A 21,933-nucleotide genomic window follows, 5' to 3' on the forward strand; every position below is an offset into this window, starting at 1 on the left:
AACTGCGAAGGCGGCGTTGTCTTGTGTGGCCACGAAGAGAGGTCTTTTGATATTCTCGCGAGGGTCTGAGCGTCGGTCGTCTTCGGCAACTCCACCTCCAGGGATAGCCGCGCCTAGTTTTCCCGGCGAGGAGCAAGGGGTGACAGGCTTTCACGTCGGGGTCGGTGCATCGGCGAAGCTGGACGTCGTGGCGGCGGCGATCGGAACTCTCGGCGGGACGCAGGTTCGTTGGGACTGAGGTCGTCGCAGGTACTCGTCGATCTCCCGAGGGCGTTCACCATAACGAGGGCGTGGGTCATTTGGGTGGAACCCCCACACCCCGAGTCGTCGGTATGGGCATTGGCGGTAGGTGTGGTTTATTTCCCCGCAATGGAAGCACAGAGGGCGTCGGTCGGGCGTTCGCCACACGTCTGTCTTCCGAGGTGCCCGGGCTCTTGGGCGGCGTACTGAACCTGGTCGTTACGGCGGCGGTCGTGCTGCGGCGCAGGAGACTGACGTTGGGGCGGCGCAACGTAGGTTCGAGGAGGAGGCGGTGGCCGTCTGGCCACTGCGGCGTAGGTCAGGGTGGGCTCCTCGGGTGCAGCTACGCTGGCAGGAGCCTCCGGTTGAATTGCCCGCTGAACTTCTTAGCGCACCACTTCGGCTATCCACAGCGAAACCGGCTGGTTGGCAGCGGGCAGCAGCTTCCGGAGCTTCTCCCGGACAACATCTCGAATGACCTCGCGGATGCCCGGAATACTGGAGGCAAGATCGCAGCTAGACGGCGCGAGGACAGCAAGGCCGGGTGGTCGATGGTAGTGGCTGGCTCGGGCTTGCACGGCACGCTCGATGTTCGTCGCCTCAGTGACAAAATCTTTGACTGTTGTCGGAGGGCTACGAACAAGGCCGCCGAAGATGTTGTCTCTCACGCCCCGCATGAGGATTCGAACGTTCTTTTCTTCCGTAGCCTGAGGGTCGGTGCGGGCGCTCAGGCGCAGAACGTCCTCGACGAAGCCGGTGACGCTCTCGTTGGGGCCCTGGGTTCGGGTTTGAAGTAGGTCTCCGGCTCTCTCTCGGCGTTGTTGGTTGAGAAATGTTGCCTTCAGCTGGCTCTTGAAAACATCCCACGATGTCAAAAGAGGCTCGCGATTTTCGTACCAGTACCTGGCAGTCCGTGTGCTAGGAGCTATAGTCATCGCGAGGCGTGAGCCGGAAAAGACGACGATGAAGAGAAGGGAGGGTCGCTCGAGACAGATGATTAAATGGCTGATTCTAAACGGACGCTGGTTGAGTCCTGAGTTCCTGAGGCCCTGACAACACATGGTGTCAGAAGTGCGCCAAGGCGATATCGCCGGAGTAGGAGCTACGCGAGCAATGGCCACGTCCAGCTTCTTGTGTCAACCCCCCGAGCCGTACACCTTTGGAAACCCAGAAGAATGGACCTCGTGGAAACGCCGCTTCGAACGATTTCGAGTCGTCAGTGGTCTCGCTGTGAAGCCAGGAACAGAACAGGTGAATGCTCTCATCTACTTCATGGGGACAAAGCGGATGATATCCTGCTGTCTCTCAGTTTACCTGAACAGCAAATGACAGACTACAGCGCCGTGCTCCAAGCCTTTGAGAACCACTTTGTCGTGAGACGGAACGTTGTTTATGAACGAGCCACTTTCCATCGGAGATGTCAAAGAAAAGGAGAGAATGTCGAAGAATTCATAACAGATCTGTCTGCACAAGCTTGCCAAGTTCTGCAACTTCGGTTCACTCCACGACGAAATGATTCGAGACAGTAGAGTGGTGGGACTTAAAGATCACAAGTTTTCTGAAAGACTGCAGTTTGATCCAGACTTGATGCTTGAAAAAGCAACAAACATGACGCGACAGTCTGAGGTTGTGAAAGACCAGCAGACCAGACTTTACACGTCCAGCGGAACCAACGTGGATCGCCTTTACGTATCAAAGAAGGCTCCTTCAAGAAAAGCCAATCGTGGAGGAAGGGTGGGCGAGAAGACGGTACCCAACTTTACTCAGTTTCAAGCACCGACTGGACACTGCGCACGTTTGGCAAGAGTCAGCATTCAGAAGAACAGTGTCCGGCACGAAAGGCGATTTGCAACAAATGTCGCATAATTGGACGTTACGCCCGCCAATGCCGAAACTCCGCAGCGCTGAACCAAGTTTCCAGCACAGAGACTGCATTTCTTGGAGTCATCGAAAGCGAAAACAGTCAACGGTGGACGGCGACAGTGCAAGTTGGCGAGGTGCCAATCGTCTTCAAGGTCGACACTGGCGCCGACGTGACAGTCATTCCGACAGAGACGTACAAAGCGTCTTTTTCAGCGACGTCCCTGCAGAGGCCCACGAAGATCCTGAAGGGTCCCGGTCGCCATGAACTAGACGTACTGGGAATGATCACGAAGGACATGACCTACAGAGCCAAGTCGACAAAAACGGACCTGTACGTTGTTAACGACTTGGATGAAGCTCTTCTTTCGAGAGAAGCCAGTGAGAAGCTGGGAATCGTCCAAAAGGTCTGCGATGTTGCGACTTTACGTACTGGAGACGTCAAGCCGGAAAGTGAGTTACCCAAACTTTTTTTTGGGCTGGGACACGTGAAAGAAGCTTACAAAATTGAGCTACGAGGTGACGCAGTTCCTTTTGCACTGATGACGCCTCGGAGAGTAGCCATTCCTTTGCTAGGCAAGACAAAGGAGAAGCTTGAGGAAATGGTCAAGATGCAAGTAATAGAACCCGTGGAAGAGCCAACAGAGTGGTGCTCTGGAATGGTTATAGTCGTAAAATCCAAGGGAGACGTGCGAATCTGCGTAGATTTTACCGAGCTAAACAAGTACTTGAAAAGAGAAGTGCATGTTTTGCCAATTGGAGAACACGTGCTGGGACAACTCGCTGGAGCGAAATACTTCTGTAAGATTAATGCCAACTCCGGATTTTGGCAGTTTGAACTAGCCGAAAAGTCTCAACATATGACGACCTTCATAACAACTTTTGGAAGGTTCAGGTTCCGGAGATTGCCCTTCGGCATCACATCAGCACCGGAGTTTTTCCCGAAAAAGATGACACAGTTTCTCGAAGGTCTGCAAGGAGTCCTGTGCAACATGGACGACGTCGTTATCTACGGAAGCACTCCAGAACAGCATCATGAGAGGCTTCGTAATGTTCTCCAACGACTCCAGGACAGGGGAATGACCCTAAACGCAGATAAATGTTAATTTTTCGTTAAGCAAGTTAAGTTCCTTGGAAACATTATCGACCAGGAGGGTATCCGACCAGACCCAAACAAGATCAGAGCAATTGTCGATATGAAAGTGCCGTCAAATCTGTCTGAACTAAGAAGTTTCCTCGGAATGGTAAACTACCTAACCAAGTTCGTTGCAGGCATGTCAGAGATTGCCTACCCGCTAAACTGCCTACTAAGCACAAAAAACGAGTGGATCTGGACAAGCGAACAACAAAGAAGTTTCGACCAGTTGAAGAACGCATTGACAAGAAGTCCAGTGTTGGCACATTACGACCCAGGGAAGCGCACAATCATTTCGACTGATGCTTCATCGTATGGGCTAGGAGCGGTACTGCGCCAACAACAAGAAGATGGAACGTACCGACCCGTCGCCTATGCCTCAAGGACTTTGACTGAAACCGAAAGGAGGTATGCGCAAGTGAAGAAAGAAGGCCTGGGGGTCGTGTGGGCATGTGAAAGCTTCCAAGATTTTATAACCGGACTTCACGTCTTGATTGAAACAGATCACAAGCCCCTTGTGCCAATTTTCTCGTCAAAAAACTTAGCGGACATCACTCCACGACTTCAAAGGATGAAACTTCGGATGATGCGATTCTCACACGACATGTGACACGTTCCTGGAAAAGCCTTGATTACTGCCGATCTTCTCTCTCGGAAGCCTCTACAGGAGACAGGTCAAGGTGACTTTCAGGAGCAAATTGCATTGTATGTCAGTGGACTTACAGCATGCTTGCCGGGAACTGACCATAGGTTGAAAGAAATCCGAGAGAATCAAGTTGCAGATGTCACGTGCAGGACACTGGTCAAGTACATTGAAGAAGGCTGGCCGACACGGAATGGGGTTCAAACTGACTGCAGGGATTACTGGCCTCATAGGTCAGAAGTAGCTTTGCAAGACGGTCTCCTCATGAGAGGATCACGCATTATTATTCCTCAGTCAATGCGCAGTGACATCCTACAAAGACTTCATGAAGGACACCAAGGCATTACCAAGTGTAAGGCGCGTGCCCGACAGTCTGTATGGTGGCCTGAACTCTCCCGTCAAGTGGAACATGTGGCACGCACATGCACACAGTGCATCCAAGAAACACACAACCGACACGAACCACTGCTTCCATCAAAGTTTCCAGATCGACCATGGCAAAAAGTCGCAATGGACCTGTTTTACTTGGAAGGAAAAGACTACCTCCTCGTCACCGACTACTTTTCAAGGTTTCCAGAGATTGCACTTCTGAACAGTCTGACGGCGACTGCAATAATAACTCACTTGAAGTCTTTCTTTGCAAGACATGGAACACCTGAAGTAGTCTTTAGTGATAACGGACCACAATTCCGAAAAATACAAGGGTCGGAGTTCCAGAAGTTCGCCGAAAGTTGGGGTTTTGAACACAGAACATCCAGTCCACGTTACCCCCAAAGTAATGGCTTCGTGGAAGTTGCTGTTGGCATTATCAAACCTAGTTTGAAGAAAACTGGGGACAGCTACCTCGCGTTACAAGCCTACCGCTCGACACCGTTGGATAACGGCTACAGTCCAGCAGAGTTGCTGATGGGAAGGAGATTGCGTACTTCTCTACCAACGGCTGACTCCCTTCTTCAGCCAAGTCAGGTAGATAAAGAAGCCCTCAATCGTTGAGAAGAACGTAGGATCATGAATCAGAAGCATAACTATGACCGACGACACGGTGTCCACCGGCTTTAACCTTTGATGCCTGGGAATAGAGTGTGGATAACCGATCGACGCGAAACTGGAATAGTGCAGTCGTCGGTGGACACTCCAAGGTCCTACTCCGTCAACACACAGGATGGGAATCTCAGTCGGAACCGATTTCATCTCGTCCCGATTCCGACAGTGCCCAAATCACCTGACCTTCCACCGTAAGGTAGGATTGCGGAAAGAACACTAGAGCTGACCTATGGGACCCCACATTCCGATCACGTTCTGACCCGAAGTGGCCGAGTAGTCAAACCCATAGTACGCTTTAGCCCTTAGCTAAAAGGGGGAGATGTGCTAGGAGCTATAGTCATCGCGAGGCGTGAGCCGGAAAAGACGACGATGAAGAAAAGAAAGGGGCGCTCGATACAGATGATTAAATGGCTGATTCTAAACGGACGCTGGTTGAGTCCTGAGTTCCTGAGGCCCTGACAACACAGTCCTTTCGAGCAAAAAATACGCGTTTTGCAGACGCTGCTCGTCGGTCCAGTCATTGTGGCGGGCGACACGTTCGTACTGGTCAATCCGATCCTCGACGTCTTCGTAGAGTTCACCGTGGAAGGGGGCAGCCGCCCGCGGTGCGACGGGCATGAAGATGACGGGAGAAGCGGCGGGGGCTTCTGACTGGTTGGCCATCGTTGCCTTCTTCGGCTTGGGCTTGTCCAGCGGCAAACCATACTCAGGAACCTCTCCCTCAGTGCGGCGGCTAGTCCGAGTTTCAGGTTCCGCGTTGAGTGGTCTTCTCACCGAGCCGGGAATCGGACTTGCACTGCGGGCCCTTGGAGGGGAACGCTGCACGGGCATGCGGTACCTCGCACCTCCACCAAAATGTCACGAATGTCAAGGGAAAAAACGGCGAATGACTGAGTAAACTGAACTTTTAATGAAGCGAACTTGTGCCGAGAAATACAAGAAAAAAAAGAAAGATAACAACAAAGCGTCGCGGGCGTCGAAGGGCGAAGCAGCGGGATCGAACGCTGAGGCGAAACTGACTCCGGCTTACCACGCGGAGCCGCTTTTGTGCACGCGTGGGCTTCTGGAGCATTCGGCGTAGAAGGTTCGGCGCGTAGAACAATCTAACCTTGAATCAGCAAGACGGTTCTCGAATTCACCAGAACATCTCATTACAGTGCAAATAAAAATGTGTAGCCGCGGCCAGGAATCGAACCCTGGCCTTCTGCGGGGAAGGCGAGCGCGATAACCGTTAGGCCATGTGTGTGTTTGGTCAGCTGCGCTCGTTGCAATATTGTACAACAATCATATAAAACATTTCAGCATCATCGAAATAGTTTCGCGGATTTAAAATTGAAAATAGGACATCAGGAACAGGTATAGAGCGTAAAGTCCCGTAGAACGCGCTTTCAGGGGATTCAGAATAACGGCAAGAGATCGTTAAGGCATCTCTCTCCATTTCGCTTCACCTTACTACGAACCGCCGAGGACGCTGCGAGCCACCGAAGCGAAATCCAAGATCATGTGAGTGTCACGTGACCTTAGGGAGGTGCGCAGTCACGCTCGAGGGGCGCGGCCACTGACACGATTACCGCACCGAATTCACTGGAATGATTCCTAGCGTTCGCTGCGGTCTATCGTAAGGGGAAACGAGGTACAGAGTCATTATTTAGTTTCTCTCTCTCTCGCTAATAAAGCCCGAATCTTTAAATATTCCCAGCTGTATAAAGATAAATGCCACACTCAGCTCAAAGATTGATGTGGAAGTCTGTAAGAAATTTATCTAAAGGGGGGAACCATGAAATTATTTTTCAATAGTTCCCTCGTTAGCTTCAATCCTTAGGTGAAGAGGGAAATGAGAAATCACGTGGCCGTGACATGCTTAGGCAGCGGATGCGATGGCTCTAAGCTTAAACTGTGCTTTCGAAGTGCACCACAAAACTTGTCATTTTTAAGTTATGGGAAGTGTTGTCCCGCTGCTGTTATTGACCCTGAACGCGAATAAAAATGCTTGTCGACGGATTGATTGTTGACGTAGTGCACGTGTGACGTAGTGCTCATGTCCATTGAGTAAACTGGACTGAGCTGGCGTGTCTGGACACAGCAGATGCGTCACAGCGTAAAGGCGGAAAGCGTTTCAAAAGCGTTGAAATTTTTTATTTCATTGAGAGACGTGTTAGAAGTTTTTGAAGATTTCGAATTTCTTCGGTGTGCAAGTTTCAGAAGTTCAAGAAGCTCATAATTTAAGTTTAAAATATGAATATCACCGGCGAAAATTGACCTACGCATTTTCAAAAAGAAAAAAAAAAAGTTTTCAGGGATGCATTTAAAAACGTCGCGAAATGGTTTGCACACTGTGGTGAAGACACTGCACTTTTTTCTTTTGCTTTAATTATTTTTTTGTACTGTGGTACTCATGATGGTACTTGTGCTATTCGTTATTTATCGTAACTTTTGAAAAAAAAAAGCTTTGAAATGGTTGATCCGTTGATCAAATAACCCAGAACGCACATGTTCTGCTTGCAATGCTGGCAGATAAGAATATATAGAAGACAAGGTCTGGCGGAAAAAAAATTATTCACCCTCCTGAAAATGCTTAGTTTCTCTGGGTGCTCGTTTTCGTTGGGATGACCCGTGAGATAAAGGAAACAATGGATACAGTAACAGCAACGGACACAGTTTCAGGTTTAGGAGAACGTAACCAAACTTAAGAGACGCCCCGACACCTCGAAACGCGGCTAATAAGGTCACGACTCGAAGACATCGGGCTCACTGTACTGCCGATGCATAGAATTTTTATTTTTTAATGAGTGAAGATATAGATATTGGCCCCTCTAAAATGCAGCCGGTTCCTATTGATAATAGAAGTTCTTATCAGCGCTCGCCCTGTAGCGCGCCTGCGACGCGCTCCGCGAGGGCCATTCCCCAACCCGTGGCTTACTGCAGGGAATCAAGGCACTTACGTTCGCAGACAACTAAGCTAGGTTATGACCAGTGTTGGAAAGTGCATAGAGTACATTGTAATTAAAGCGCTAATTTAAGTACGCTTAGAAAACTCGTACTTGGATCACATTATCTGACTGTGTAGTTGTACATTACGTGAAGTATTTTTGTCTTGTACTCTCCGAGAAAATTGGAACTCACGACTTCAGTGTTAAATTTGAAAAATTTGATGTTGTTCAATTTTAATAAAAAATGGGTGCTTTTCCAGCTCTAAAATTTTTTTGAGATTTCTTTCTGGTTAGATACTCGAGCAGACGATGCATAGTTCCGTCTGTACTGGGGGCGGCTTTCCCGCAGTATTTTGAACTCTGGCTACTTATTGATTGGTAAGCGCAGGTGAGGAGCTTAAAAGTAATATTAGAGAACATCCCTTCACAATAGGGCTGTTTGCGGAAACTAGAGATCCGTCGTCATGTTCCCTTCTAGTACGTTTATCTCCTTTGCGTGCAAGTCAGTGAAAGAGGCACCAAATTCAGAAGCCGCAGGTAGAATTGTGAGCATGGGGAACACTCGCAATGTTCACGGCACTTTCGAGGTAGAGTGCAACGCATGCGATGTCTTCTTTACACACAATAAATTACCTGCGGTTATTGATGGTGTATGGTATGAGATTGCAGGATCGGATGGCAACAAGTTTTATGCTATATGTAAGCTGTGTCCACCTGGTAAACGGCCTCTTAGTTTTGAATGCGATGCAATATCGAATCTTGCGAAGCACCTAAAGGTGAGTATGGGAAGTAATGGCAAAAACGAGCCTCATAAGTTGATTGTTAAATATTTTGTCAGCAGGAGTAAAGCAACTACTCTGCGGCCACTTGACTTTATCCAATATTTGACTCCATTTTAGAAAATAGCGGATGCACCTCGCCCTTCAATGCACACAGCTAAAAAAAGTCACTAAACAGAGGAACGAGAAAGCATGAAGAAGTATTGTCTTTGAAGTACTGAAACTTTACTTTGAAAGATGACCCTACTTTAGTACCCTACTTGAGGTACATTGCGCCCGCTAAACTCACAACTTTACTTGAAGTATATAACTTCTACTATACTTATACTCTACTTCAAAAACTTTTAGCGGTACTTTACCCAACACTGGTTATGAGGAACGTCCCATGGAAGCGAATTGGTTGAATTTCAAGTATGCAGATTACGCACTGTTCGGACCGTCGGTTATTACCTCGGGGGGGGGGGGGGGGTAGTAACCTACGGAGTTGTGTTGGGGGATGCTCTAGGAACGACACACGAGTCCAAGACCACCTCAAAGCGATCGCTGAAGTCTTTAAAAGCAAATTAATACTTTGAATTCAGCTAGTTGGTTTGGAATGATTTAAAAGCTGAAAAACAAAGAAGGCATAAAGAAAACAAAACATTGATTTTAAAGCTTAAAAGAGCAAAACGAGTCACTGGTGGCACGGTAGGTTAAATGAAACTTGAGTTCAATTTATATTCCACTCCACACATTCTTATTTTGGTTTACTTATATTTTTTGCCTTGAACTTTTCAGGGTAAACCTTGTTCGTACTTGGTCGATCTTTTGCTCAGAAGTTCAAAGTACTTCAAAAGTTGAAACTTAGCAGGTTCGACAGTTCGGCAGTCGTCAGTTTTTTTTTTTTAAATGATAATAATGAAAACACAGTGAGGGCGCAGGTGAGTTAGGGTAAGTTCAACATTATGTAAAACCACCTGAGTCTGGTTGAGAAAAAGACCTTGAAAAAAACCAAAAGTGGTAGAGACAGCGAAAGAAGTCAGTCAGACGACCTCTTATTTCAGACGTCGTCTGATTGACTTCTTCGCTGTCTTTTCTGCTTTTGGTTTCTTCGAGGTTTTTTTTTTACACCCAGTCTTGGGTGTTTTAATATAATGGTATGATAGTAATGAAAGTGTAAAGCTGTGGAACGTCCGCCGAAATCGAAATTTCGGAAGTCGTCAAATGTTTTTCCTGTAATAATATCGACATTTACAAACGCTTTCGAACCTTTTGAACCTCGGGTTCGAAAAAAGTTCGCGGCATCTCCAGGTCAGAAAATAAATTAAACTTTCGACGTTGCAATTTTTGCAGACAATGACCAACGTTGACATCGACGAGGATAAACCGAGCACGGACAAGGACACGGACAAGGCTGACCAAGAAAGGTGAGTGGCCGTGTATGCTTTAAACATCTTCATTTACGCATAGACAATTTTTGACGACTTTCTGTTTTCCCATATCCGGTCACCTCGTTGCCACAACGCTTTTCGGTTTCGGAAGGAGCGTATCGAATTTTTATGGGATGTTGCTCATCCTCAAATCATTTTAGGTGTTGCTGTTGAAAGATAAGTTTGTCCTAACGCTCGGCATTGTGTTTAGAAATGCTTTAGGCGATCGCGAGAAGTTGGAAATCAACTCTCACGAGGAATTTTTTTTTTTCGGGTCATGAACACGCTGCCGTCACCATTGCACATCGACGATGAAGGAATCTTCCAGTTTTCTCGCTAATGTTTATCCAAAATGATAGCAATTTATTCAAAGTGCCTACCAATTTCATCCAAGTGCCATCTAATGTAATCCCAGCGCTACCCAATTTAATCTCGTGGTTCCTCAACCGCAAAATACACATGCTCTTTTGTCTTCAGTGGTGTGTTTCGCTTTCACTTTTGATAACTAGACCAATTGTTCAACTTTATAAAATTATATTTTGTTTGGGTACAACTGATTTTTTTAGCACTATGTTAACCATTTGGAGTTACTAGCCGCATGACTCACGAGGCTCAATTGACATGGTGATTATTTTTTGTAACCTTGAGTTATTGTTGCGCAGTCGACATCATTATATCTGAATTAATGTTTCTTTTTACTCTATTATTTCTTCGAACTATTATGGAAACAACTCACAAGGTAAAAGTACAATTGCAGAAGGGTGTGTACTTGGGCTAGTTGGTTATTCATGAATAGGAGGTAAAAGCGCTAAAAAACGACGGACAAGTTGAAGAATGACGAACACCACAGAGCGCTAGCGCTCTGTGGTGTTCGTCATTCTTCAACTTGTCCGTCGTTTTTTAGCGCTTTTACCTCCTATTCATGTACAATTGCAATTTAATATTACTCTTTGAATTACCAAGCGTTAATATTCACATAGCTGCCATGATTAAATTTAGTTGCCGTATGGCTTCCACTTCTAACTACTCTATTAATAACAAAATTTACAAAGCAAAGTTCAACATTTTTTATTACTCTCTCGATGACTTTAGGGCATTATTAAAAAATATTGTTTCTTAGAAGCTCATTTGACCTTTAAATTACTCTTGGGTTAATGCAACTAAATTTATTTGCATCAAACATTATCATTGCTTAGTCGATTACTTTGAATTAATATTGACAAATGCGACTCATATAAGTTCATTTAACATTTCGATTATTTTTTTATTACTCTGTGTTACTAATCCCCCAATTGTAAATAAATTGACTTACTTAACTTGGTCGTTACTTATTTATTTTTACCTGATATTTTGTTCACACAATTGAGTTTATATCAGAAATGTTGACATTTTGACTACTTTGACTTACTAGTGACCTATTTGAAATTATGCTGGTGTAGTTGACATATGCCTCTCTTTTCATTACTTTGAGTTTTGTGTTTAGAAGCATTTTCAGGCCAGCTACCAATATGATCATTCCTACTAACTTTGGCTTACTATTGGCCCAATGAAGTTCAATTCGGCTTAATTGACATCATAATCACCCTTGTTATTACTTTAATCAAATTATCAACCAAATTATTTTTATGAGCTCAAGTCAAACCATTACTACAGTTTTGTACTTTAGTTCGATGTAATTGACATCTTGAGGACTTTTGATTGTTTTAAGGCTATATTCAACCAATTGATTTGTAATGAGCTCAGTTAATGTTATGATTACTTTTTTGATTATTTAAGGTAGTATTAACTGAATAGACTTTATGTCAACATAATGTACATATGGGCCTTATTGACATTATAATTATACTTTTGATTATTTGAGTTACAATCGTGCCAATGGGCTTTAATTTAAAATGACTGACATTTTGGTGGCTCTTTTGTTTACTTGGTGTTATTATACCACCAATATATGTGTTGCGTGCTCAGTTCTTGTTATTATTACTTTGTTGATTACTTCGAACTACCCTTGACCAAGGTGTAGTACGGTTTCTCCTAATTAATATTTTAGCGATTCTTTTGGCTCGTTGGAGTTAATGTTCAACTAAATAAATTTACTATGATATAATGCACATTACGATTCCTATTTTGATTTATTTTTATTCTTATTGACCCAAACGACTGTGATTCCGCCTAATTGACCTTCTGCTTAATGTATTGATTGCGTGTTATTACACCTTCAATGCATCTATTATGAGCTCAATTCGCATTATTATTTATCTTTCAATTACTTCGGATTACTTTAGACCCAATGGACCTGAAATTGGTCTGAGGAGTTTCTCTGCACGAGCTGTCGTGAGGTTGACCCAACATAGAGCACCGGCGACAGTTTGGAAAGCGCACGGAAACACGTTGTCTTGTCGCAACAACAAAGACTTGTTCGACACGTTGGCAGAGCTGATGGACGTAGCCTTGGTACGTTTTCAGGGTTTGGAAGGCTTGCGGCATGATAGAGGCATCGCTGCCGACTGCGTGGTTGTGGCGGTGATATTGGAGGTGGACTGGGCGGAGGCTTTTATGACCGCGGCAGCAAAACCGGCCAGTCCAGCAAGCTTGAAGAGCGCGGCTGCTCCAAACTGCACATCTTCTCACAGTCTCTATGAGGAACAGTTCTTGGAGCAGAACATCGAAGATGGTGTTACCACGCATCCCGAGAAGCTATGCCATTCGACGCACCAACTGTGAAAGACTTCAATTTCCGAGTTCCTCTGCTAAGAGTAGTTGCTGGTAGCTGAAAAGTTTGGAAGCTTCGGTCTTTGCAACAGAGGCGCCTTCATTTGGGCGTAGGGAATCGTAAGTAAAGGGTTGGACAGCGCGTGGTATACTTCATCGTCTGCAGTTGCGAAGAGGTTGGAGACGACGTCGCGGAACGTCCGAGCCAGGTTTTCAGTGCCTGGCAGGTGGAACTGCGTATCTGCCTAAAAAAAAAACCTCGCGCGTTGCAGACACTGTGCGGCAGGAGCCGAACCGCAACGGCCGCGATTGGAGGTGGGGTCGAGGGCAGTGGTTAATCTTCCATGCTTGACTAACTGTCGGGGTCACCGCTTCTGGGGATAAAGAACCAAGCGTGGCCGATCGGTTGGTGTTTTTTGTGTTCTCTGTTTCTCGGGGCGCGTGTGTATTAGGCGCGCCGAGAACATTCACATTTATTTCATTTATCTGTCCAGAATACTGACTGCGGCTCGACCACCACAGTGGAAATCATGAGCCATGCCGTGGAGACGACCCGCATTGGCCGAAGGACACTCGCAAACCCGCGGAAACGTAATAACATAAAGTTACACTCACACCTTACACACGAAAAATAATAAGGCAAAATTCAAACAAACCGCGCTGACTGACAACTCTTTTTATATAACTTTGTCTTCTTCAACCTCTAGCACCACCGAATTTCCCAATTCACGCGCACCGATCTCCTAGATGCCTAAAAATGTTTTCTCTTTTTCTGTCAGGTGTAAAGATGGTGTACTTATACAGTTGTTATAGTTCCTGGCGATATGTTCTGCTTCGATAATTTCTCGAGTTAATTGGTTTCTGTTCCTGCCTAAAATTGTACAGGATGGCAAGTGAACGTCGCACCCACAATCCCGGCAGTGTATGCCTAGATGCCCTGAGTTGGCTCTGGAGCTGTTGTTGTTGTGTTCCCGGAGCCTATCGTTAAGGCATCGTCCGGTCTGACCAATGTACACTTTCCCGCACGAAAGGGGAAATGAGTACACCACTTCATCGGCACACTCAACGAACCTGTTCTGATGGTTTTTGGTGCAGCATACTGTTCGGTGGAAATCAGGTGAGTTGACTTGTTTACACAAGTTGCCAAGCTTATTGGGAGCAGTAAAGACGACAGTGATGTTGAACTTGTTTGCAATTTTCTTGATTCCATGGGAGAACCTGTGGAAGTATGGAAGCACGACAGGTCTCGTAGATCTTTCTCTGGCTCTTGGTGTGATATATGATGTACTTTTTGTTTTCAAGATGCTCTCAGCAACCGATGTTAATAATGACGTGGGATATCCGGCGGATGTTAATCTGGAAATTTGGGCATCGAAGCTTATTGAAATAGAATGCTCGCAAGATTTTTGAAGAGAGTTACTTAGACATAATTTGACGATTCCTCTTTTTACTAGCTTAGAATGTGCCGAATTGTACGGAAGAATTGGTTTTTTATTCCTTGGCTCGTATTTCCAGCATATATGAGTGTGTTGTAAATTGAGCCTGAGATCGAGGAATCGGATTGATCTTTCTTCCGGAAGCTCGTAAGTAATTTCCAGTGGTTTCAGGCAGTTTTTAAAAGTAGATAGAACACCGGCAATAGTGGTTGGAACATTACTGTTCTCGGCGTCAAGAATGATCAAATAATCATCGACGTACCGAAATATTCTAGCAACTCTGGTGGAGTCAAGCCAATTGTTCAAGAGTTTGTCTTGGTGGGCGAGATAGAGATCGCTTAGCACTGGGGCAATGCACGACCCAATGCAAACACCTTTCTTCTGTAGATACGTTTTTTCTTTCCAGGTAATAAAGGTGGAGTGTAGATAAACCGAGAGTAGATGTAGAAAATTGTCTTCGGAAATACCCGCAGAATTTTGGAACGCTATGCCACCAAAGGAATCAATACTCTCTTCTACACATCGCAAAAGACCGTCCTGGGGCAGTTCGTAGTACAGGTCTTTTATGTCGATGGAAAAAGCTTCTAGGTGATCATTACTCTGCTGTGACAGGAATTGGATGACCTCGTTGGAACTCTTAATTAAGAAAGGGTCGTCAATTGTTAGAAGGTTTAGCTTTTCTTTGAGAAAAAGGGCGAGTGATTTTTGCCAAGTTCCCTTTTCGGATACAATGACTCTGAAGGGATAACCGGGTTTATGGGTTTTGGCACTGAAAAATACACTGAGGCTTAGCAACTTGTTGCGATCGATGTGGGTGCAAAGACTTTTCAGTTCATACGACTGGCACAATTGTAAAACAAAGACGAGACGACTTGAAAGGTTTTAGGGGGCCTTCCTTCTGGGTCAGCAGGGGTTTTCACAGCACGGGTTCTATCTTAGTACTTCCGGACGGCACCGATGCGACTGTGGTTGGTCTGATGATGGAAACAGCGTTGTCGCCGGCCCACCACGTGTCCGGCACGAGGCAATAGAAATTTAAAAATAAACTCAAGAGGCTATGGCGCGGTAGGAATAAATGGCCGCTCCCCAAAACATTGCCTGCGCAACTGCGCATACTGAAGCAGGGCTACTTTCTCTTCTCCTCCCGAAAAACCGAAGAGGGCATGGATATAATGAACTAAGAGCTCGTGCTTTAGGGGTTAAAAGCGCTAAAGATTGATGGACGAGCAGAAGAGACACACACCATAGAGCGCATTTCGGCTGGTTGTCTCAACGACATGCTTTACTTTTAGCGCTGTTAACCCCTAAACATGTTCGACCAACTTGCCGAAACTCAAACCCTTCTACGTGCTCCTTTTGTCGTCTTCGCCACCGTCGCAGGCTATCTCGTGGCAGAGACGGTATAAAATCTCCCGAGAGGTGGTCCGAATCGTTACCACCTGGAAAATGCGACACGTCTACCTCTTCGAGTTCATGGGAAGCATTTAGGTCGGCGGCATGAGTGAACCCGCACACTCCACCAACTTCGCTATGCACTAGATCATAAGAAAGGTTGGAGAGTTTCTTCCTGTCATGGCAGGGGCCTTCCCATCTCATTGCTAAAGATGCCCTGAAGCCTTTAGCAGCATCTCTTAGCGCATAAGTTAGTCTCAGCAAAAAATCTCCCACCTTGAACTGCAGATTTAACATTCTCTTGTACATTTTTGCCTGCTAAGTCTCGTGACTTCGACTCACTCTCGAGCTTCCAGCAAGTCTTCTGTGAACCGGTTCCGGTGATTTTCTGCAAAATGCGTTTTCGTGCGCTGCATGCTTGCTGCGTCTGTGTAAACAAGACCGATTCCCAGGGGAAACGAGAGCTCTTTCGCAAATTAAATTAAGCTGTGGTAAAACTCGTGGATCGGTTGATTTTTGTTCGGGTAGGGAATGCCGCTTCTGCCAATTCTGCGTCCCAGTCTTTCTGTCGCTGTGTATACGCTACTAGCATCAGCTTCAGGTTACGGTTTACTCTTTCCGTGACATTCGCCTGTAAATTTTACAACGACGTCCGTTTGTGCCCTACTCCTAGTGCCTTACACGCATTCACGAAGACCTTGCTAACAAAATAAGAAGCGTTTTCTGTAATGAGCTTTGCGGCAAAGGCAAAGCGCACGAACGTCTGAAGAAGACAGTCCAAACTATTCTAGAGTCCAGCCTGCATAAAGGAAAGATTTCGACTCAGTTTGTGAAGTGGTTACTCACTAGTAGCAAACACTGTTTGCCACGTGAACTATGAGAAAAGGGACCGACAACGTCAGAGGCAACACACTCCCAGGGGTACTTGCTTTTGACCGACTGCATTAAGCCTGATGGCTGGACACCTGGGCCCGTTTTCTCGAACGTGAACTGTGGTTTAAAGTTAACTATTGTCCCTAGAAGGGGGAATTTTTTGGTCACGTGACTGGGGGAGAGCAGGGGCGCCGAGGGAGGAGCAGTACCTAGAAGCAAAATGCCCGCGGCGTCGCTTAATGAGGGCTAATAGTTCTGCTGAACATTCATTTCGATCTGGCTGTTATATTAATGACTCACCATCAACCTATTAGCACGTCAAGCAAAGCGATAGTTCAGAGGGACTACTAAACTAACCGACGGCAGCATTCCGCGAACGCATCACACTTCAGCAGTCCGGGATCCAAGACGTATGACGGTACATAAGCCTTGCAAGTGTTTTTATGGTGAGTAAAAAAATGTTTTGCGAACGAGTGTTGGTACATATTTATACTAAGACGTTTAAATTGTTACACTATGCACGCCAACTCGTGAGCAGCGATTACTTTGCGGAGAAAGGGGGTTATCCTCAATAAAGTCTTCGTTCCTGGTGAACAGCTGGGACATTGTACTGTTTTCTTGTTCGAAGTGCGCCGACAGTATGCCGACAGCATCGAGGTTTCTACATATTCCCGGTGGCCAGCAATTCAACGGTGACGAGAAGCTTAGCTTCTCGTCACCGGTGGATCGGTTGGGCAAACGGAAGAGGGGGCAAACAGTTGAGATTAGCAGGAATCGCAGAAACGTGCGTCGTAAGGAACGAAAACGAGACTACAGCACCGGCGTTGCCAGACTGGAAGAAACACGGGAAAGTTATGCATTGTTTATGGCGAAACATATTAAAGGAAATGTTTCCTACATTTTCGAATATTCGTCGACAAACTCTAGCATAGCAGCTGAAATTTCTTCGTACCATCGGAAGCTAATAAATTGGTCTTCAAGTACAACATTACTACATTTTGACTTAAAATACCATACTAGATCGATGACAACTAGCGGAAAAAGAGGATAAAAAAAATGACTGCCTTGTTTCACCGATAGATGGCGCACCTTATTGCCCAGTCAAAAATAATTATTGTTCTATATCCAGCCGTTTGTTACAGTACCTAGGTACTTTTCCCTTCCTAGGCACCGTGGTTTACCAAAATGGGTTTACCATTGCTTCGAGAATACCGGCCCTGGTTGTTTCGCCTTCGTACACACCGTGCAGCTACGTGTGCGCCTTATTATATCCTGCTTCATGCCTGTCCACGTTACAATTAGGAATAACTTTTCGTAATTTACGCTTCAAATGCTGTCGCCTGCCAAGGCGGGATCATGCATATATCTTTTACACGACTAAAGCAGTTTACGAGGTATTGCAGTCAGGAATGGCTGGCCACAGGACTCATCGTCCGCCTGGGGTATGTACCACAGCAGACTGCCGTCGCTGCTCAGCAAGTATGAGTCAAGTTTCCAGGACTCCCGGCGTCGGCTCCGCTATTTTCTGCTAACTGGTGTATCACCTCCTGACAAAGTCCATCGGACAGCTGAACCGCCCGGAGCTCCTTTCTAGTTATTTGGGTTAATTTACTTTAGCATTTTCCACCCGCATTTGACCTACTGCGTGGAGTCATGGGGGTACACTTATATATTGTACTGCACAGCTAATATTGTATTACAGAAAATGGCCATGCGCATAATAGCATTAGCACCGAGAACCGCCCCGTCTTCGCCATTTGATAAAAAAATTAATAACATGCGCTTATTTAAGCTAGAGATTACAAACTTGCAATACTGGTCAAAAGGGTAATATGTACTAACACTCCGTACCACTCTTCTATTCTGAGTTTTCTTAATAGAAATACAAGGCATGCTAACAATAGTAACCTAAACTTGCCTAAAATATCTAACACATATGGGCGTCGAAGCTTTCACTTTATTGGGGTAGAAAAATGGAATAATCTACTAAACTCAATAAAATGTCTTACACAAAATGAACAATCAATAAAAACCTATATAATGTCTGATATTTATAGTTTACCTAGCTGAATCTTTGTTCGTTTTGTTATATATAGTATGTAGTCATGTAGTTTCTTGGCTCCCTGTATAGGTCCGAAGTTTTATACGTTTGTTTTGTTTCGCATCTTGGCTTTTATTTCATATTTTAGCACTCTTGCATTTCTTTAGCGTACTTCTCGCATCGTTCCTGACTTGGATTGAAAAAAAAATATATTTGTATCCAAATCTAGCCTTGTGGCTATGTATCCAGATGCCATACACAGCAGTTGTACATATGAAATTTTCGAAATAAAAACCTTCTTCTTCCCCACCGCGAATCAAATGGGATGGGTGCCGCATTGGCCAGTGCCTCCAAGTCGGAATCGACCTGCATTTTCTGCCAGGGAAGTGGAGCACGGGACAAGGCATCTGCATCAAATACGATATAGCTTCGCCAATACTGGAAACTCCTCCGAAAACCTATGGGAGCGGCGGCGAACGGGACAGTGGCGCCTCTAGCGGACTCGGAGTCTACGGAAGCAGACGACGCAATGGAAAAGTATGGGCTCTGCGACGTCCTCGAGCTTTGCGTGCCCCGTTTCGTCACCCCAACAGCAGAAAGAGTTCATTACGTTCAGTCCGTTTGCAAAGCGGAATCCACTGACCGCGACTGCAACGACAAACAAATAACAATGCGGGCATAAACAAAGATAGAGCTGTTTATTCAGAGGTCTAAAACGCCACTCAGGGCGATCACGTGCGTTTGAAGCGCATTTGGGAAGCGAAAAAAAAAGGCGTTTAGTTACTCGAACTAAGTCGTAAGAAGTTACTGTTTATCCGTTACAAACTGCGTTGCCAAAATTTCTTACCTGAATAGGTGACTAATAAAACGTGCTCAAACAATATGTTAAAATCACCAGAGCAAGTGCACAAGCCTCTGCAGCATAAAAAAAACAAAAAGTAACGAGAAAAATTACCGTGCAAACGCTTTCCGAACTTTGCAGAAAAGATGGGGACCTCATCCCAGACGGATATAAAAAGAAATGGGGAACAGTCGTAAACAAACGGCGAATGAAACGAAGAAGTTAGCCGACGATACAAAGATGCAAATCACCCAGCAAAGACCTCCTTCAACGACGACGATCGCACGGGGCGTCGGTAGGAGCATTGAACATTAGCAGGTGGTGCTCGCCGTTGGTGTTGTGTTCGCTACAAACAAAGCGGAAGTAGGTCACGTCACGCCTATATTTCCGCTAAGTTTAGCGAGGAAACTGAAATGGTGACGTCTATTTTTGCGCTGTTAGTGGGGAAACTGAATTCGTGCATAGGTCACGTGACGTCTATTTTTCTGCCAGGTATAGCAATGAAACTGAATTGATGCATAGCTGACGTCACGCATCTATTTCCGCTAAGTTTAGCGAGGAAACTGAATCTGTGCATAGCTCACGTGACGTCTATTTTTGCACCGTTTAGCAGGGAAACTGAATTGGTGCATAGGTCACGTGATGTCTATTTTTGCACTGTTTAGCGGGGCAACTGAATTGGTGCATAGGCCATGTCACGCCTTTATTTCCGCTAACTTCAGCGAGAAAACTGAATTCGTGCCTAGGTCAAATGACGTCTATTGTTCATCTAAGTATAGCGGGGAAACTGAATTGGTGCATAGGTCACGTCAGGCCTAGATTTCCGCTAAGTTTAGCGAGGAAACTAAATTCGTGCATAGGTCACGTGACGTTTATTTTTCCGCTGTTTAGCGGGGAAACTGAATTGGTGCATAGCTCACGTCACGCCTATATTTCCGCTAAGTTTAGCAAGGAAACTTAATTCGTGCATAGGTCACGTGACGTCCATTTGTCTGGTAAGTTTAGCGGGAAACCGAATTGGAGCATAGGTTACGTAACGTCTATATTTCCGCTAAGTTTAGCGAGGAAACTGAATCTGTACATAGGTCACGTGACGTCTGTTTTTGCGCTGTTTAGTGGGGAAACTGAATTGGTGCATAGGTCACGTGACGTCTATTTTTCTGCCAGGTATAGCAATGAAACTGAATTGATGCATAGGTGACGTCACGCATCTATTTCCGCTAAGTTTAGCGAGGAAACTGAATCTGAGCATAGCTCACGTGACGTCTATTTTTGCACTGTTTAGCAGGGAAACTGAACTGGTGCATAGGTCACGTGACGTTTATTTTTCCGCTGTTTAGCGGGGAAACTGAATTGGTGCATAGCTCACGTCAAGCCTATATTTCCGCTAAGTTTAGCAAGGAAACTTAATTCCTGCATAGGTCACGTGACGTCCATTTTTCTTTTAAGTATAGCGGGAAACCGAATTGGAGCATAGGTCACTTAACGTCTATCTTTCCGCTAAGTTTAGCGAGGAAACTGAATCTGAGCATAGCTCACGTGACGTCTATTTTTGCACTGTTTAGCAGGGAAACTGAACTGGTGCATAGGTCACGTGACGTTTATTTTTCCGCTGTTTAGCGGGGAAACTGAATTGGTGCATAGGTCACGTGACGTCTATTTTTCTGCCAGGTATAGCAATGAAACTGAATTGATGCATAGGTGACGTCACGCATCTATTTCCGCTAAGTTTGCGAGGAAACTGAATCTGAGCATAGCTCACGTGACATCTATTTTTGCACTGTTTAGCAGGGAAACTGAACTGGTGCATAGGTCACGTGACGTCTATTTTCCGCTAGTTAGAGGGGAAACTGAATTGCTGCATAGCTCACGTCACGCCTATATTTCCGCTAAGTTTAGCAAGGAAACTTAATTCGTGCATAGGTCACGTGACGTCCATTTTTCTGTTAAGTTTAGCGGGAAACCGAATTGGAGCATAGGTCACGTAACGTCTATCTTTCCGCTAAGTTTAACGAGGAAACTGAATCTGAGCATAGCTCACGTGACGTCTATTTTTGCACTGTTTAGCAGGGAAACTGAACGGGTGCATAGGTCACGTGACGTTTATTTTTCCGCTGTTTAGCGGGGAAACTGAATTGGTGCATAGGTCACGTGACGTCTATTTCTCTGCCAGGTATAGCAATGAAACTGAATTGATGCATAGGTGACGTCACGCATCTATTTCCGCTAAGTTTAGCGAGGAAACTGAATCTGAGCATAGCTCACGTGACGTCTATTTTTGCCCTGTTTAGCAGGGAAACTGAACTGGTGCATAGGTCACGTGACGTTTATTTTTCCGCTGTTTAGTGGGGGAACTGAATTGGTGCATAGGTCACGTGACGTCTATTTTTCTGCCAGGTATTGCAATGAAACTAAATTGATGCATGGGTGACGTCACCCTGTTGAAAATATTTCTAAAGGGCCCGTCAGCCTTGAAGGATTATGGGACCTCACAGGCCTTCAAAACCCTTCCAAAATACCCTTCAGAAAAACCCTTCAGGGATACCCCATAGAAAAACCCTTTAGTCCTACAGCCCTTCAACCCGTACGACCCTTTAGCCC

General features: G+C 45.5%; 1 protein-coding gene across 1 annotated transcript in view; it reads left to right on the plus strand.

Annotated features, from left to right (window-relative positions):
• The first annotated feature begins 1,848 nt into the window (after window positions 1-1,848).
• LOC120842154 overlaps window positions 1,849-21,933 on the plus strand; it is a 92,593-nt gene continuing 72,508 nt past the window's right edge. The window contains exons 1-4 of the mRNA XM_042289240.1: window positions 1,849-1,974; window positions 2,082-2,553; window positions 8,522-8,628; window positions 9,964-10,037. Coding sequence (XP_042145174.1) covers window positions 1,849-1,974; window positions 2,082-2,553; window positions 8,522-8,628; window positions 9,964-10,037 — 779 coding nt within the window. The remainder of the gene's footprint in view (window positions 1,975-2,081; window positions 2,554-8,521; window positions 8,629-9,963; window positions 10,038-21,933) is intronic.

This window comes from Ixodes scapularis, unplaced genomic scaffold, assembly GCF_016920785.2.
Source record: "Ixodes scapularis isolate PalLabHiFi unplaced genomic scaffold, ASM1692078v2 PGA_scaffold12__126_contigs__length_90152505, whole genome shotgun sequence".
NCBI lineage: Eukaryota > Metazoa > Arthropoda > Arachnida > Ixodida > Ixodidae > Ixodes > Ixodes scapularis.